At 41.4% G+C, this 18,558-nt stretch overlaps 1 protein-coding gene across 1 annotated transcript in view; it reads right to left on the bottom strand.

Moving 5' to 3' along the window:
* The window catches only part of EFL1 (elongation factor like GTPase 1), a 167,421-nt gene that overhangs the window by 133,728 nt on the left and 15,135 nt on the right, over positions 1–18,558 (bottom strand). Inside the window, exons 8-12 of the mRNA XM_065411755.1 lie at positions 17,162–17,285; positions 16,022–16,098; positions 15,744–15,880; positions 14,153–14,275; positions 4,016–4,115 (exon numbers count right to left, since the gene is read on the bottom strand). Of these exons, the coding sequence (XP_065267827.1) occupies positions 4,016–4,115; positions 14,153–14,275; positions 15,744–15,880; positions 16,022–16,098; positions 17,162–17,285 (561 nt within the window). The remainder of the gene's footprint in view (positions 1–4,015; positions 4,116–14,152; positions 14,276–15,743; positions 15,881–16,021; positions 16,099–17,161; positions 17,286–18,558) is intronic.

Here is an 18,558-nt window from a genome sequence, read left to right as displayed (position 1 = left end):
GACTTTCATAATGGGATTCAGTGTATAATCAGATCAGTTATTTCAATGTGAAATTAATAGAACTGTCTAATCACTAAACCTCTATGGTTTTGATAATGAGAAGAAGTCTTGGCAAAAACAAAGGTGTAATTTAACAATACTATTCAATTATCAACCAATTTAAACACTTTAATTGGCTAGTTAAAGCTAATCGTCTATTAAAATACTTTCGATGTGAATGAAAACATGAATAATAAAATGTATTTAAAATGGGGGGGAACTTTTTTTTTTTTTTAATCTTCACAATCATGAATATGTCTAAAGTCTTCCAGGAAGAAGTCAATTACAACACCTGCTTTTGATGAAAGTTCTGAAACCCTAACTTTTGATGAAATAATCCAGATACCAAAAAAGATTAGATCAGAGAGTTTCTGCACCAGTAATACATTACTTAAAAACTGCCAGATAGCTGCAGGTTTCTCCAGATTTATGGAAGTAGCTTACTCAGCACAGATGCATTCTTAGAGGTTTTTTAAAGCAGGTCAGTGATACTCAGAACTATGGATTTATGTTTCAAAATACCTAGCAGAGTACAAAAGCGTAATCCTATTTGAGACTACCCGTATTCAACTAATACTAGCGGAATTTATTCAACTAAAGAGAAAATGTGACAAAATATATTTTGCACATAAGTGCCATTTTCACAAACTACAGTCAGTCGTGCATGTCTTCATGTTACAAATCATTCATTAAAAGGCAGATGGGTTTGTTTTGGAAACATGACTTTTTAAAAAAAAAAAATACATACCCTAAAGAATAAAAAGTGGGATACAAGTGTCTACAAATATCTGAAATATGTAAAGCATCAAAGAAGGAGATGAATGGCTAAGGAGAGTAAAATAGACAAAGAAAATGTAGGCTCAATACCCAGGGAGAATGGGGGTAGGAGATTAAGAGTGAATTCTAATGGGCAGTGGAAGAAGTAAGGGGAAGAACAACATAGATGAATGCTGGCGTCTGAGGAATCCATTAGTTTTGCAAAGTCAATATCAAATGCATCCTGTTTTTTAGGAGCCCAGATTCCACTTGCAGCATAGGACTGACAATTATTACCATGTAATTTTGGCCAGAAATTTGAAATTAAAACTAGTTTATTAATGTTTTGGCCTTTTGTGTTCAACTTGCATAAAAGCAGACAGCATTCGTCTGAAGCACCCCCATTCCGTAAACAGGTTTTGATCCTGCTGTGAAAGAGTAAAATTGGCTCTTCTTTCTAATTATTCCACTCAGAATTTGGAGTAGCACAAGTGGCTCACTAGGGAGAAAATTTCTAAGGTTTGGACTCTACATAGTGTGTGGGCTGTATTTGTAAAGCAGGCTGAGATAGGTACTTGCTCATGGAATGGAAGACAAAATAGTCACAATGAAATTTTAAAAGTTAAGACTAAGAATAAGACAAAGTTGGTAAATCACAGACATGAAAAAAACATGCACTAGATATGATTTGTAAACAATGAAATAATAAATAGAACAGCACCATCTAGTGTTCAAATTCATTCTCCATAAATCCAATACATCATTCCCATTTGTGAATGACTATTCAAATTGACATAATCTAAAGGAAAATACTTTATAAGCGTAAGACCTGAAAAAAACCAAAGAAGCTAATAGCATAGCTCTCTTTGCACATCACCAGCCAATAATGCATTTTAAAAAAATGTAGTCAAACATCTCATCTCAAACTTGTTTCAGAAAATGTACCTATTTTCAGGAAAGGAAAAGTATCTGTGTGCTGGAAAGGGAAGATTCTATATTGCCTTCATCTGGAGGTTATTTTGCAATTAAGCATTTGAGTTCTTGAAAATCAACTGTGTAATCAGTTTAAAGGCAATTGTGCTAATTGGTATTCTCACAACCAAAAATACTGCTTAAAACCAAGTATTTTTTTCTTATAAGGTTCCGAATCTCTCAGCAGTCTATCAAACAAATCTTTTTGCATAATATCCAGGTAACTATATTAAATCTATAGCTATATTAAGTCTAAAGCTCAATGTAATATATTAAAATGATCATTCAAATACTATATATTACAACTGTGATGTTTCTGCATCTCACAATGTTAGAAATGCAAAACACATTTAGAAATAATAAACTTTATGATCAAACTGAAGTTTTTAGGGCCTCCTTGAAAAATAAATATGACAAGAGAAAAATGGTTTGCTTAATTCACTGCTATTATACCTCTTCTTTAAGCTGGATAGGGCAAAAATGAAAATGTAGAGATTGCAAATTACAAAACTGTGTACTGAATTCTTTATCAGTGTTTACAAATGAACATGTGGACAAAATAAAAATATTTAATTACAGAATTACAAAACTGTGGTTACAACAAACAATTTCATTGCCAAATCAGACTCAAATGCAGATTTAAAATCATCTCCAACTAGGAAAATATACCATAAAACACTCACAAAATACACCTCTACCCCGATATAACGCAACCCAATATAACATGGGTTTGCATACAACGCAGTAAAGCAGCGCTCTGGGGGGTGAGGCTGCGCGCTCCGACACGCTGCTCTGAGTGGCGTGTTAAGGGTGGGAGGCGGCAGGAGGCGGGTGGGCAAGCGGGGTGAGGAGGCAAATGGGGAGGTGAGCGGCAGGCAGGAGGGGGGTGAGGAGGCAGGCGGGCAGGAAGACGATGAGCGGCGGCGCGCCAGACAGACGGTGAGGAGACTAGCGTGGAGGCGAGTGGCGGGCAGGTAGGTGGGGTGAGGAGACGAGCAGCGGCCAAGCGGGCAGGAGCGCTGGGCAGATGGTGAGGAGACTAGCAGGCAGGCGGATTTGTCCTGGGCCCTGCACCCCTCTAGGGACGGCTCCGACACGCTGCTCTGAACGGCGTGTTAAGGGTGCTGGGCCGGGGCCGAGGGGTTGGATAAGGGGCAGAGAATCTTGGGGGGCGGTCAGAGGACCAGGAGCAGGGGGGGTTGGATGGGTCGGGAGTTCTGAGGGGTCAGTCAGGGGGCGGGGCCAGGCTGTTTGGGGAAGCACAGCCTTCCCTACCCAATATAACACGGTTTCACCTATAACGCGGTAAGATTTTTTGGCTCCCGAGGACCGCGTTATATTGGGGTAGAGGTGTATATACAGACTTAAAATGTTGTCTAGAAGATTTTTGTTAGATCACAATATAAAGGAAAGAAAATTCATGTGAGATTTTAGCATCAGTGAATTGTCTGTGTGTAAAACTATAGAAATAGTAGCCCTATTTTCAAATATTAAATATGGCAATTAGCCATACCAATTTCAGTCAGTAAACAAGTTTCAGCATATGAAGACTAAGTGAAACAGTAATAGGCAAAGATCTAATATAGTAAGAGGACAAGTATTTTCTTAAATGCTTTTCCACATCTATATTCATTCATTCTGAAAAAAGCAGTCCTAGTATTATTCACAATCATACAGCTATGAAGAGGTTACTTAATAGAGTTGTAAACTATTTAAAATACCCTAGAGATTTACAGAGATTAAAGGTTACAACTAAACCCATTATTATGAACGTCTCAAGGAAATTTATTTCCTCTTAATAGAATCTGATAAATTATTTGAGACAGTTTCATCTAAAGCACTTCACTGTCACAACAAAAGGGTGTCAGAGAAACATGTTATGAAACAGTGATCTTTGAATAATAATGAGCAATATGTATCAGGATGGCATTTTGAGTAATAATGTTGTTTTCCAAATAAGAGTACTTTTTAGATTTTGACAAAAGATTTAAGTTAATCTTCAACTTGTACACTAAATTTTCAAAATGAAACATGAAGCAAAAGAGTCAGTCTTAAATTTATTTAGTGATCTTTCTCCTTGTTTAAACCACTTGATATTATTTCAAAGAATAATGAATAACTTCCTTACACCAAAAGCAATCTATCGAAACTTTCACTATAACTTAGTTACACTGGAGTGATGGAACCTTAGCTGTAGCTATCTAGTGTTATCAATGTGGATGATGGTCAAATGGCACATTTTTCTTACCTTGGTTTGTTGCGTGGTAATGTTTTAGCATCAATTGCAAACATTTTGGAAACAAAGACAATGACTGGGGCTGTGTCTTCACTGCTGCATTTCATGAACACTAAACAAATATGAAAGGAAATGATGATGCAATTTTCCAAAACTGTGGAAACAAGCTGTCTATTGTTTTTTATGCATTATACATACTTTTTCTTTCTGTTTTGTATAAAACATGTCAAAGGGTAAATTAACAGGAGCAGGGGACACTGATTTAGCATTAATAATCAATAAGTTTGCTTATACCTTCAAGTCTGTTCCACAACCATGAAATCAGAAGGGGAGACAATTTGTGAAAATGAAAATTCTTAGTAATGGATAACAAATTACAAACACTCAAATAAAATGAAATAATTTTAAAATATCAAAATAACATTTAGGACCTTGATTTAGATTAGACTGAAAAGTAAGGCACAATTTAACGCTAGAATGCTGAATCATCTAGCCTACTGTCTCTAGTTCTTTTCTTTCTTTCAAAAGTAAGGCATGATCCTCCAAGTAGCTGTAAATGAACTGGATGTCAGTGCCTGCATGAATCTCCACTGATTTTAAATAGGAGTCCCGCAAACATGGAGCTCCTTGCAGGATGACTGACCTAAAAATCTCAATACGAGGTGTTTGTATGTTATTTCCCTCTTTTCAAATTCTGTACTTTTGAGACCATTGTATATGAGTTCCATTACACTACAACTGCCTTTACATTTATTTTTGTACATCTCTGAGCACATTTTGTATATCTACAATATTTTTTCTTTAACTGGTAAAAAACAATGTCAAATGCTAAACAAAATAAGTTGTTCAGAGGAATTTCTTATAAAAATAGAAAACTAACTCTTCTCTTGATCTAATATAGTCAGAAAACACCCTGTACATTATTTGGCCAAACAACCTACAGGACTATTACTGTGAAGCAATAAGACACTCACTAAAATAGCAAGGAATATAATTATATGTTCATAACTGAGAACAATCAAGAGACATAACAAGTAGGAGATTTCCTCTGATTAACTTTTATTGCCATAATTTTCAATGTGGTTTATGGAGGTCAATATATTTGATTGTCTTGCTTCGTTAAGGAATGGATTAAACAGTTCCCACTAGATGAGAAAACAAAACTGAAGGACTGTCAATTGGATAATGATAAGCTCCATCCCCATGAATTTCTTGAAGTTCTCTCAAACATAATGTCATTACTATAGAAATATTTAGGTAGCCAATGTTCAGATATATACGTTAGCTGTTATTAGCATTTTAAACAAATATCTTCCCTCTATTGTTAGTTCTACTTGAATACTTCCTAAAGCAGAACAGAGGGGCTCTTTTTATTACATTGTATTACGATTGCATTCTGTAATAAACATGAATCCAGTGCAAACTGAACTTTTCACACAACCCAAAAATGTGTGGTTTCCTATTTGATCACATCCTTTCCTACAGAAAGCTGAAAAATCTGATTACATTTTCTTTAGGATTACCAGGATGTAGGGGGAAAATAAGAAGTTTTCTACTGAAATTCTCTTCCTGGAGAGGGCACAGTCACATATGTACTGGGCATTATATCTAACCAATGTCATTTTTAATATTTATCAACTTTGATTTTCAATTCTGTTCAATATTTAATACAACTTCACCATCTCCAGCTCTATCAGAAAAACAAAGATTATTTGTTAATTACCCTTTCAAGACATCCATAATTTCTGTCGTATCTTTAATTCAAACATGTATTAAGAGTGAGTTATACCCCTTCAATTTCATTTCAAAATTTAGTAATGTAGTTTAGGTGTGAAGTATAAATATGTGGAAATCGGTTTTCTCCAGGATAAATTCTTTTGACCACAGATTAGCAAGCAGTAACCTAGAGAAACATATTTTCTTCCCATTAAACTATTTTTGATTGTTAATTTGAAAACTGGTGGATCATTAGCAATGTCTATTTTTGGGTAAAGCACTAACATTCACAGATGCCCACCATTTGTGAGGGTAGAGGATAGAAGAAGAGAAGAAAAATAATCACATGGAAAGAGCTCTCTCATATTTAACAGAATCAGCACGGCTTCCAATTCTCAAAGAAAAACAGCATGCAGTCAATATGTTATCTGTACAAAATAATTTTAGGATTGCCTCACTATCAAGCCCCAAGTCTGCAAGAGCTTCCATGTATGTGATCTCGTACAAACGCAGAGCCCCACTGACTTCATTGTGGCTATGAACAGACATGAGGATCTGTACATGCAGAGGCACTTGCAGGATTAGGACCACTATGTGCTTGTTCATATGTGAACTCATGATTAGTCTGTAAGCTTAAAATCATGTATAGCTCTTAATAGCTCTTCTATTACTGCCTGCATCTGATTGTAATTATTGAACTTGGGTCATTCTAGTTCCTGTTATTTTTAATAGCTTTGAACTCAGTGCTGTATATCAGTCTTGACATACTTTGCTTACAGAGCTTCAGAAACCCAACATCTGTTCCATCCATTAGTAAGATCTGTGGTTATTGGTGATATGGTTCTTCAAAGAAGAAAATTTGGTTGAGGCTGGTAGTGCTGCCAGAACCTGAGGTGAAATCCTTGCCCCATTGAAGTTTATGGCAAAACTCCCATTGACTTCAATGGGATCAGGATTTCCAACTGCTCTGGACTCTCTCACAAGGAAGGGAAACTAAATTGTTGCCCAGTTAATCTTTCATTTAGTAATCTTTCTGGTCATTCTGCCAAAATAGTAAAATTATGAAATCTAGATTACATCTTAAGAAATGAAGTTATGTAAGTATTTCGCCAATGTTATATACCAGGCCTGCACAACTCGTAAATCGGCGAGGGCCATATTACTCCAAAGAAAACAGCTGAGGGCCGAAACCTCCCGGCCCCGCGGAAACACCCCCCCCCCCCAGCACCGCCCAGCCCCGCGGAAACAAACCCTCCTTCCCCAGCACCGCCCCGCCGAAACAGCTAAGGTTTGCGGGGAAGGGTGTGTGATACTTTATTAAGAATTTTTCAATTAAATCAAACAATTTTTTAAATTCTTTTAAATTTTTTTATTAATCATGGAAAAATTAAAAACATCTGTTCCGTTGAAAGAAAACATTTGTACTTTTCATAATTACCTTGGAAATTTAATGAGAAATATTACATCTCTTTTCGGCAACAAGCTTGTCGCATTTGGGGGTCATATTTGAAGTGGATATTTTCATAATGTCTTCCAAATGGTCGTCAGTCAGAGAAGAACGTTGCTTGTTTTTATTCATGTTCATGATGGAAAATGTTTGTTCACATATGTAAGTGCGTCCAAAAATGCTGAACGTTTTCAGTGCAACTTCATTGTCCAGACTTTTGTAGAAGTCCCGCAAGCTGCTTTCTCTGTGCTTATTTCGGTAAACTGCTGAACACTGAAGTTCAATAACCTCCAACTGCAAATCTAGTGGCACTTCCTCTGGATCCACAGAAAAGGGATCTTCAATCAGCTTCAACTGGACGTCTTCTTCTTTAGACAAAGTAAATCTTCTGTCAAATTCTTCAATCAAAAGAATGATGTGCTTTGCGTATTTTTCTCCTAACTCGGGGTGTTTGTGCTGAGGGATACGCTGTGCACAAGTGGGAAAGTGACACATTTCACCTTTTGACAGCTGACTTCTGAAAAGTTTCAATTTCATTTTGAAAGCTTTCACTGCTGCACACATTTGAAATATAAGTTGATTTTTTTCCCTGAAGTTGAATGTTGAGATCATTCAGGTGTGCTCTAATATCACAAAAGAAAAAGAGATCTTGATTCCAGGACTCATTTTCAAGCTCTGGGAATTTTATTGGCCCATTTTCTAGGAATTTTGCTACCTCCTCTTTCAAAGCAACAAAACGCTGGAGCACTCTTCCTCGACTCAACCACCTCACTTCTGTATGGTAGATTAAGTCATTGCACTCGGTGTCTACCCCTTCAAGAAAGGCTCGAAATGTCCTATGTTTTAGTCCTCTAGAACGGATGTAGTTTACAATGGAAACTACCACTGACATTACATGCTCAAATTTTAAGACTTTGCTACACAAAACCTGCTGATGCATAATGAAGTGATGTTTGGTTATTTCTCTCCCGATAAATTCTTCAAGAAGAGTAACTGCTCCAACATTTTTTTGGCACATAGCTGGAGCACCATCAGTACAAATGGCCACCAAGTTTGTGAAATCTAATCCCGATTTATCATTCGTGAACTTTATCACTTCACTGGAAATTTCTTTTCCGGTTGTGCGACCCGTCATGGAGCACATGCCAGCAAGTTCTTCAGTAATTTCAAAGTTTTTATCAATACCTCTAATAAAAAAAAGAAGTTGGGCGGTGTCTTTTAAATCGGTGCTTTCATCCATAGCTAGGGAGTAAAAGCAGAATTCACTGACTCTCTGCTTTAACTGATCACTTAAATTGGTAGAAATGTCAGCTATTCTTCTCCGTACAGTCATGTGTGATAGACTGACATTCTCAAATATTCCCCTCTTTTCTGGACATAACTCAGATACAGCAATCAACATACACTTTTTTAATAACTCGCCTTCTGTCAAGCATTTCCCAGCAGCAGCAATTTCCTTAGAAATTTTAAAGCTTACTTTAGTAACTGTATCGTTCTCAGTGCTCACTTTCTTGAAAATTTGCTGTTCTCTACTAAGGTTTTTCGCTAAACTGGCTGCTTTAATTATTTTTTCATTTGGGCTCAATTTGGCGAGATTGGGATGCTTAGTTTCAAAGTGCCACCGAAGGTTGTATTCTTTCGGAACGGCTAACGTTTCGCGACACACGAGGCACAGTATTTTGTCTTTGGAAATAGTATATAAGTATTTATTCGTCCATTCAGTGTTGAAAACTCTGTGCTCTGATTCTATTTTTCTCTTTTTCTTTTCACTCATGGTATCCATTATGAAGCTCAAGATTTTGTTGAATAAATTCACACACAAGGGAAACACTCACAGTCACACACAAAGAGAAGAGATATCTCACGGTGCATGGCACACTAGCAAGGCACTGACGGTGTGTGGAAGCCTGTAGGTCCAGGGGTCACTATATTACTGCACACGGCAGTCAATCAATGCAGTTGTAGATATATCTCTGCATTATGCATTTTTGTATAACTTTTATATGACTTTGTATTGAACTTTGGTACTATGTTATAGCGGGCTCCTAAGATAGTATAATTAAGGTAAAAGAAAAATTTCTTCTGTGCAAATTTTTGAAGCAGAGTTCAAATTTGTGTGCCATGAGGCAAATGCGCCCAAGTGAGTAAAATGCTTATACATTTAAAAAGTTTTAATTTGCAATTTGTGTCAATTTATATGGGTTTTCAGATAGACATCATAAGTAAAAAAAGAAAAACAAAAGTTTGTGTTTTAAATTGAAAATTTTCCTAAAAAATATCAATAAATGATTATCAGCCAAGAATAAGATATGTAATTACAAATGCATTTTAATTTCCTTATTGGTCGAAATGTCAAAGACGGCTAAACTAACCTTACTGTTTTTCCCTGCGATCTTTTTCATTTGCCCATTCAATATAAACTCTGTCCAGATCTATCAGTCCTCAATCCAGCTGGTAACTCTTAATACACATCAGCACCCCACATAGAACCCCCCACTCGCTAGTTTCCCAATACACACAGATTTCTCCTCCCTCCCTCCCAGTGCCCTTCCCCACAGCCCCACCACAACTAAACAATGCCCCACACAGACCCCCAGTGCCCTGACACACACAGATCTCCCTCACTGCCCAGCACCCCCCCAACAGGCCCCCACTGCCTAGCACCCCAAAACACACAAACCTCCCCCACTGCCCAGCGCCCTCCACACCCTCACAGCCCAGCACCCCCCGCACATCTCCCAGACACTCACTCCACCACACCCTTCCCCCTTCCCTGGCCGTACTCACCAGCCCTGCTGGGAGGTCTCTGGCTCCTAGGGTGAGAGCGGCAAGGGGAGTCTCCAGTGGTGAGCGGGAGCCGGTTCGCACCGGTTCGCGGGAACCAGTTGTTAAATTTAGAAGCCCTTTTAGAACCAGTTGTCCTGCGCGGGACAACCGGTTCTAAAAGGGCTTCTAAATTTAACAACTGGTAAGTTGAAGTGACCAGGACCGTAGCTGGGGGGGAGCAGAGGGAGCGGCTGCTCCCCCTGAGCACATTATCCAAAAGTGGCGCCTTAGGAGCCGACCCCATGGGTGCTCCAGCTCTCCGCCCCGCTCCCCGGCCCCAGCTCGCCTCCGCCTCTGAACACTCTGCCCCGCTTCTCCCCTTCCCCCCCCCCCCCCGCTTCCCGCGAATCAGCTGTTCGCGCGGGAAGCCTGGGAGGGCAGAGAAGCAAGCGGTGGCTTCGCGCTCAAGCCCAGGGAGCCGGAGCGGAGGTGAGCTGGGGTGGGGGGAGCCGCCCGCGCCACAGCAGGTAACCCGGGGGGAGGGGCGCGGAGGGGAACCGCTCCCCGCCCCAGCTCACCTCTGCTCCGCCTCCCTGGGCCTGAGCGCGAAGCCGCCGCTTGCTTCTCAGCCCTCCCAGGCTTCCTGCGTGAACAGCTGATTCGCGGGAAGCAGGGGGGCTGCAAGCTCAGCCTGACCCGGTGCTCCAGGCACTGCACGGTGGCGGCGTGGCCCGGCTCCAGCCGAGCGGCGTGGCTGTAGCGCCGCCAGCCACCTCCAGGCAGCGCGGTAAGGGAGCAGGGAGGGGGTGTTGGATAGAGGGCAGGGGAGTTCGGGGGGGGTGGGGGGGTGGATAGGGGTCGGGGCGGTCAGATGGCAGGGAACAGGGGGATTGAATGGGGGCAAGGGTCCCAGGGGGCAGTCAGGAAGGAGCAGGGGTTGGATGGGGCGGTGGGAGGCAGTCAGGGGCAGGGGTTCCAAGGGTGGTCAGGGGACAGGGAGAAGGGGTGGTTGGATAGGGAATCAGGAGAGTAGTTGGATGGGGCGGCGGAGGGCAGTCAGGGGACAGGGAAGGGGGTGGATGGGGCAGGGGTCCCGGGGGGGGGCGCATCAAGGAACACAGGGGGGTGGATGGGGCAGGAGTCCCGGGGGGGGGGCCAAAAAGCGCTCAGGACGGGGGCGGTGGCTGAGCCCCGTGTCCCTGCTGGGGGGGGGGGGGCGGCGAGGGCTCCGTGCCCGTGTCCCGCTTGGGGCAGTGGGGAGGGGCAGCGGCGCGCGAGGGCTCCGTGTCCTGCTTGAGGCCTGCGGGGTGCAGCGCCGCACGCGGGCTCCGTGTCCCGCTTGGGGCGGGGGGTGGAGGCGCGGCAGTGCGCGAGGGCTCCATCCCCGTGTCCCGCTTGGGGCAGGGGGGCCGGTTTCGCGCGCCGCAGCCGCTCGGGATCTCCCCCCCCCCTCCCTCCCTCCCAGGTTTGAGAGCCTGGGAGGGAGGGGGAGACTCCGAGTGGCTGCGGCGCGGGCGCCGCTTCTCCCCCTCCCTCCCAGGCTCTGAGGGAGGGGGAGCAGCGGCGCGCGAAACAGCTGTTTCGCGCGCCGCGGCCGCTCAGGATCTCCCCCTCCCTCCCAGGTTTGAGAGCCTGGGAGGGAGGGGGAGACCCTGAGCGGCCGCGGCGCGGGCGCCGCTTCTCCCCCTCCCTCCCAGGCTCTCAAACCTGGGAGGGACGGGGAGCAGCGGCGCGCAAAACGGCTGTTTCGCGCGTCGCAGCCGCTCGGGATCTCCCCCTCCCTCCCAGGTTTGAGAGCCTGGGAGGGAGGGGGAGACCCCGAGCGGCCGCGGCGCGCGAAACAGCTGATTCGCGCGCCGCTGCTCCCCCTCCCTCCCAGGCTTGAGAGTGAGCCCCTGCGGGCCGCACAGTGAGCCCCCGCGGGCCGCATGCGGCCCGCGGGCCGTATGTTGTGCAGGCCTGTTATATACAATGTTTAAGATGTAGGAAAGCGAATTATGCATAAAGCCCTCATTTTTTCTGTTTGTTTTGGTTTTTTTGCCTAATTTTCTGAACTTCTGTGATCAGATTGCACTCAAGTAGAATATTTTATAATTATTTTGTTTGGCTGAAAATGAAAACAGTGAGAGTGTTGCTGTATTTTTTAGATATTATACCACAGCAGATTGTCACAAAACCAAAAAGTTTAAAAAAGACACACACACACCTAGAAATGACAGTTAAACTATTAACTGATCAAATTTTTTCCTATACAGATAAGTCATAACTATTCTTAATGGACATCTACAGCACTCAGTACAAAACAGGTTTCCCATTCAAATGCCGGAATTAATTTCCACACTATTTTTAAAATAAATAATGAAGCATTTTCTCAATAATAAATCCATATGTAATCATGGTTTAAATTCTTAATGCTATCTTCAAGCTTTCTACTATGAATTTACTGCCTGTACAGACTCAACGGAACAGCTTTCTTTGTTATGAACAGCAGTTTCCCATGGAAATAAGTGAAGATGAGCCTGCTAGACTACCTTTCCATGCATTACTAGGGTACACTAGACTAATTTGTTCTAACACAGACTTAATGATTATTTAAAGACACAGCCAATTCAACTGAACATGAATTTTACACTATGATACCATCAGATGGGCATAGCTGATCAATATACCTATAACCATCAGAGATCCAAGTTTAAACACCTAGTGACTATATATTTAACTTGGCATAGCATTCAATTCCCTCTTCATTACATTTGCATTTAGTTCTAGACAACAGGAGACAATTCTTACTTCCTACCCTTCTCTCAAAACCCTGTACACATAATTTCAAGCCATTAATATACAGTAACTCCTCACTTAACGTTATAGTTATGTTCCTGAAAAATGCAACTTTAAGTGAAACGATGTTAAATGAATCCAATTTTCCCATAAGATTTAATGTAAATGCGGGGAGTTAGGTTCCAAGGAAATTTTTTGGGGGCAGACAAAAGGCATTATATACTGTACAGTACTGTACTGTGGTGGGGAGGTGCCCCTGGCTTACCCCTGGGGCTCAGGGCTGGGGATGCAGAGTCTGGGAGGGAGTTAAGGTGTGGGAGGGCACTCAGGGTGGGGGTGCGGGAGGAGGCTCAGGGCTGGGGCAGGCAGGAGGTGCAGAGCACTTACCTGGGGCAGCTCCTGTTTGGTGCAGGGGGTGTGCAGGTGGCTCTGCGCAGTGCGGCACCGCCCCCATGGCCGTGATTCCGGGAGCTGCCCCCCCGCCCCCGGCAGGGCCACCCGGAACGCAGGGGCTTTAGGGGCTGCAGGACCCTGGGCCCTGGCCTACAGCTCTAAAGCCCCTTTCAGAATACAGCCCTGCGAACACGGGCCGGAGGACTCAGGAGGAGCAGGGGCAGACGTGCAACCAGCGGCCAGAGAGAAGCAGCGCTTTCCGCTTCAAAGCGCCGCTTCTCTCTGGCCGGCTTTGAAGGGGAAAGCGCCGCTTCTCTCCAGCCGCTGGCTGCGCGGCTGCCCCTGCTCCTCCTGAGTCCTCCGGCCCGTACTCGCAGGGCCGCATTCCGAAAGGGGCTTTAGAGCTGCAGGCCAGAGGCCCGCTGCCCCCTTAGCCCAGGGCCCTGCAGCCCCTAAAGTCCCTGCGTTCCAGGTGGCCCTGCCTGCCGGGGGGAGGCAGCTTCCCCGCTCGCTCCCTCCCTCCTAGAAAGTCCTAAGCGCTGCCAAACAGCTGTTTGGTGAGGGGGGGGAAGTGCTGGGAGGGAGGGAGGGAGGGAGGGAGGAAGGGAGAGGGAGGAGGCGGAGAAGAGGAACTTGTGCAATGCTCCCTTGTAAAGTCAGCCAAACGACGTTATAAGGGAGCATTGCACAACTTTAAACGAGTATGTTCCCTAATGGAGCAGCGACGTAACTTCGAAACAACATTAAGCGGGAGGACGTTAAGCGAGGAGTTACTGTATTCTATTTGCAACTTGAGAGGTCTAAAAGCAATGCAACGCACAAGGTCTCAGAAACATACTGAACAATAAAATAAGATGCCTAATATTCTAGCACAGCATAATCAAAGATCTGGTGAATGACAGCATGGACACTAAACAGCAAAGCAGAGGTTATACAGATACTCATGACCTAAAGACAGATATGGTGAGTGCATTAAAAAAAAACAAACAAACAAACAAACAAAAAACACCTGACATTATTTTCAAGCTGTTGAGAGAACATTTACTTACTCTTTTTCAGTTCTTGAGTTTCTGGGGGTAGCGAATCAAAAGTTCTAGCTCCAACACACATCAACTTCTCTACCCTCTCAGCAGTAATATCAAGAGGACTGGGGAGTTTACTACACACCATAGCTAAAGCACATTGTTAAGGATGTATAGAAACCTCATATACAGTTCTTTATTAACTAGTATATAGTATATGCATATAGTATATGCATCAGATATTGTATTTATCAAATACGTTACCATTTGTGTGTACCAACTGCCAATGTAGTAATCCTTCAAAAAAGACTTTCTAAAATATATATTTATGATCAAATAAACTACAAAATAGAAGCCTATTGTAAGCCCATCTGACCTCAAAAGACTTCATAAAATTCTCTCTTTTAAATGCATGCATACATGCAGGAACACCAAGATGGTGGAAATCAGAGATTAATTACTTAAATGTAACTGCATATTAGAACAGAGAAAATAGGTCCATCAGTATACTTATGTGGATGGTATAAACTGCTTTAAATTTAAATCTCAATCATTTTATCAATAAGGGAAACAGAGTGAAAACATAACAGGTAAGATTTTTTGAAATTCATTAGGACTAGATCAGCAAACATTAGATTAGAAAGGAACAAAACCACTTCCAACGGTAACAAAATAGAATTGAAAATAGAATTGATACTGAGTGTAACCCTGGTGAGAAGTTGAATCAGAAATGGAAGACATGCAGGGAAAGATGACTCCATGCAGAGAGGCCATGTTCACATGCCTCGCTAACTAGTCCACAACAGATACAGTAAGAATTTAGAAAAATTTTATATTGATAATTAATGGACAAGGTCTACAAAGTGACTTGACAAAAATGCAGCTTATTAGAAAAAAGTAGCAGGAAAAGAAAGAATTAAGAGGATATTGAATTGATAAAGTAGACTAAATTAGCAGATGAAACTAACGGGAATTTATTGCAGTGCCAAGACATCCTCCATGACCAACATAATCACCACCGAAACAAGTTCTTGGTAGACTGGAGCAGTTTTTGACATCAGTAAATCCTCCCAGCATCAGAAAGCATAAGTGTTTAATTTGCAACATATGGCTAAACATTCTCGCTTTTGGGGAAAAAATTACTTTTTTTTTTTTTACATAAACACCAGCTTGATTAACTTATTAGCTTCTTTTCAAATAATTAGTCAACTGTTCGATATACAATGGGTACCATTACAAACTCTCTATTTCCCACTGTGCAGTGATTCTGGTACTACACATATTCCATGTTGTGATAAGTGCAGGAAAACTATCTGGGCCCATTAAACAGAGTTAACTTCAGTGCAGTTTCCCTCTCCCCTTGTGCAGGTACTCAAGAGAAAAGCTATAAAGAACAGCTATCTTGGAAGAAGGGGATGGGAGGGAAATGCCTTTGGGAGAGCTACATTTTTATAATCACATATATTAGTTAAAAAGACAGAGGTATAAAACTAGAAATATAGGGGATACATTTAAAAAAAACCAACATTTTACACAAATTATACAAAAATACATAGGTAACCCTTTGAAGTCTAAAAACTGCTAGTAAACCACCAAATAGCTTTTTTCTTAAGGATACAGAGGACTGCCTGGGATATGGGTAACCACTGACTGCAAATGGCATTGAGATGAACTTTAGGATCCGCATGACGTGACTCACGTGCACCAATTTTCAATCCCAAAGAGGTGACAATTTTATCTATTTTCTCTTTGTCTCTATGGAAAAAAACAGCAGCAGAATGATATGTAACAAGCATTTACAGTATCTGATTGTAATAATCAGCATATATCAAGCATCTTCATCTCTGCAAAAAGCATGTGAAAAGGATTCAAAGAGAACATTGGGACTTCTCCTACCTTTTCAGAACAGCTTCATATAGACTCCAGATGTTGTCTAACACCAATTGCACAAACAGAGGTTTCTTTCCTTTTGACTAGAAGAGCACACACACAATATTTAGGAGATTGAATAAACATTACATAGCCGATAGCTTAGCATTGATCAGTTTCACAATGAATAGTCCTGCATGATTGAACGACCAACCTCCATAAGTAGTGTTTAAAACTAGTCATATTAGATTAAATCTGTTGTTAATCTGTCTGTATATAAAGTGAGGTAAATCAGCAGCCCTAATCAAATTTGGATGGAGTAAGTTACTGGACCACATGCCATCAAAAAAGTCAAAGGACAAAGATTTAATTTTTAATAAGAGAGACTTATCAATACTGATCATGGCTGTCCTGAGTCTGGGTATCAGCTATTTTATAAATATTAATTCTCACTTCTACAGACAGAAGAAAAACTATACTAAATGAAGACAGAGAGAGAAACTGCTCTGCTCTCCAAAGTGGAAATACTTCATACAAGAGAACGGAAGATTCCCAGCCATGGTCTTCATAGGCTAAAAATACCATATTCACTCCATGAAGCAATGAAGTTACTAATGAGGCAATAATCTCTAGTCTGGGAGGGCACATTTATGATACTCTCCTGGAGCAAAACTGCTCTAGAACTGGAAGAATCCACAGATAGTACAGAACTGCCTTAATGGCTCCTACAGACCCTTCCTCTCCCACCAGCTCTCATCTTTCACTATAGAGGCATGGCTAGCATCTCTGCTCCCTGATGCCTGGCTGCTGGTATGCCCCGTATGTTTGGCATGGAAATGAGGCATGTAGGAGGTGGTATGCTGGCTCTAAGATACCTGAGGGTTCCTTTGTGCAAGAGGAATCCCTCCAATAGCCAGATTCACCACCAATCTCCTGAGGCAAATCTGAGAGGCTATTAATTCTATTTATGCAATATGAATTTAAAAAAAATATTGAGGTCAGAATTTTCATACCATACTGTGAGGAACGGAATTAGAGAATATCAGGCTTCAGGTCAAATAATGTATTACCCATGGATATTTGACAGAAAACCTTATAATTTCTTTTCAACAAAGATAAAAAGGTCAACAAGGAGCTTCAAAGTAACATGTATCCCAGCAATATTACCTGGTCACCCTTCATTATCTTCTTTGCCTTTGTATTTAGATAATAATCTCCCCACAAGGTCTTCAAAAGTACTGCATGTTTGATCCCAATCTTTTGGCTATACAGTTTTGCAAAATGCTCAATGCTAAAAGAAAGAAAAATCTATCTTGATACAAATTTGTATGCACAACATTACACTTATCAATGTAAGCATGTGTCAACTTATGTGATATTCATATTTAAGTAGTCTTGCATTCTTATTTTACTCCCACAGTTTCTACTGTTTTCTCTTTAGTTCAGGGCACTTAATTTTAAAAGTAATATTTAATATACATCTGTATTAGTTTGATTTTTTTTTTTTTTAAACATAAAGGCCAACTTGAAGTCTGAACCTTATCCTAACTAAAGTAACTGATGTTTATATAATGTCATTGCAACACGACGGGATACAACATAAAACATTATTCATATTAAGTCAGGAATTTCAAATTCATTCTGTGGAGAGGACCATGTTATGTTTTTTAATTAGGGTCTATGGCCAGATTGCAAAGATAAAACCTAAAGCCACGCTAGGATTATGATATGCTACTGATTATATATACACAGAAAAGAAAGAACGCCTATCCACAGCTCCCAGTGACTTTGCCAATATTTATAGATACAATTATAACAAATCTATTACCTGCTGTAACTACTCGAAAAATTCCTCCTAACTCCCATACACATCAATATCAAGGGAAAAATAAAGAATGAAATAAAAACCCTAACACCTGCCTAATGGTTCCTTCACATGGTTCCAACAGCAAGGGAGAATTAATGAGCTTTACAGTGGACACTGAAAGACAACAAATGCAGGCTATTTCAGACCAAGGGAAGAGAGTGAGTTCTAAAAACCCCTTGCTGAGAACACTCTACCAGCAATTCCCTTTCTTTTATATCATGAGGTCTCCAACTTGAGCTCCTCTGCTCATCATGACTGCAGTACAGTAATATCAAAAGGGAATAGAGGCACTCTTTCAGACAGGTAGATCTTAAGATGTTAGCCCTAAATGGCCTAACTCCCACCCAGAAATCAATCAATAGCTACTACAGATCATAGATCACCTGAGTAATATACTCACGGGAAGATCTACGTAAATCTTGTTAAGTTGTGTCAGCCATAAAATGAAAACATCTCTCTAAGTATAGATTTCATGATCATATATTCTTCAATATTGCTTTTGGAACTTATTATAGAATATGTTTCCAATTTTTTAGAATACACACTACTATTGTACTGTCTGGCCATACAAAAAATGCATTCATGGAAAAAGGCCAAAAGCAAAGTATGTTATGTTTTATAAAATAAAACATTTTACCTGACACTTTTGGCAGTTTTTCTTGGTATCTATATGACTTAATTATCCAATATATTCAAA

The sequence above is a fragment of the Emys orbicularis genome, chromosome 10 (genome assembly GCF_028017835.1).
Source record: "Emys orbicularis isolate rEmyOrb1 chromosome 10, rEmyOrb1.hap1, whole genome shotgun sequence".
NCBI classification, from domain to species: Eukaryota; Metazoa; Chordata; order Testudines; family Emydidae; genus Emys; species Emys orbicularis.
This window is presented reverse-complemented; position numbering and strand designations above follow the sequence as displayed.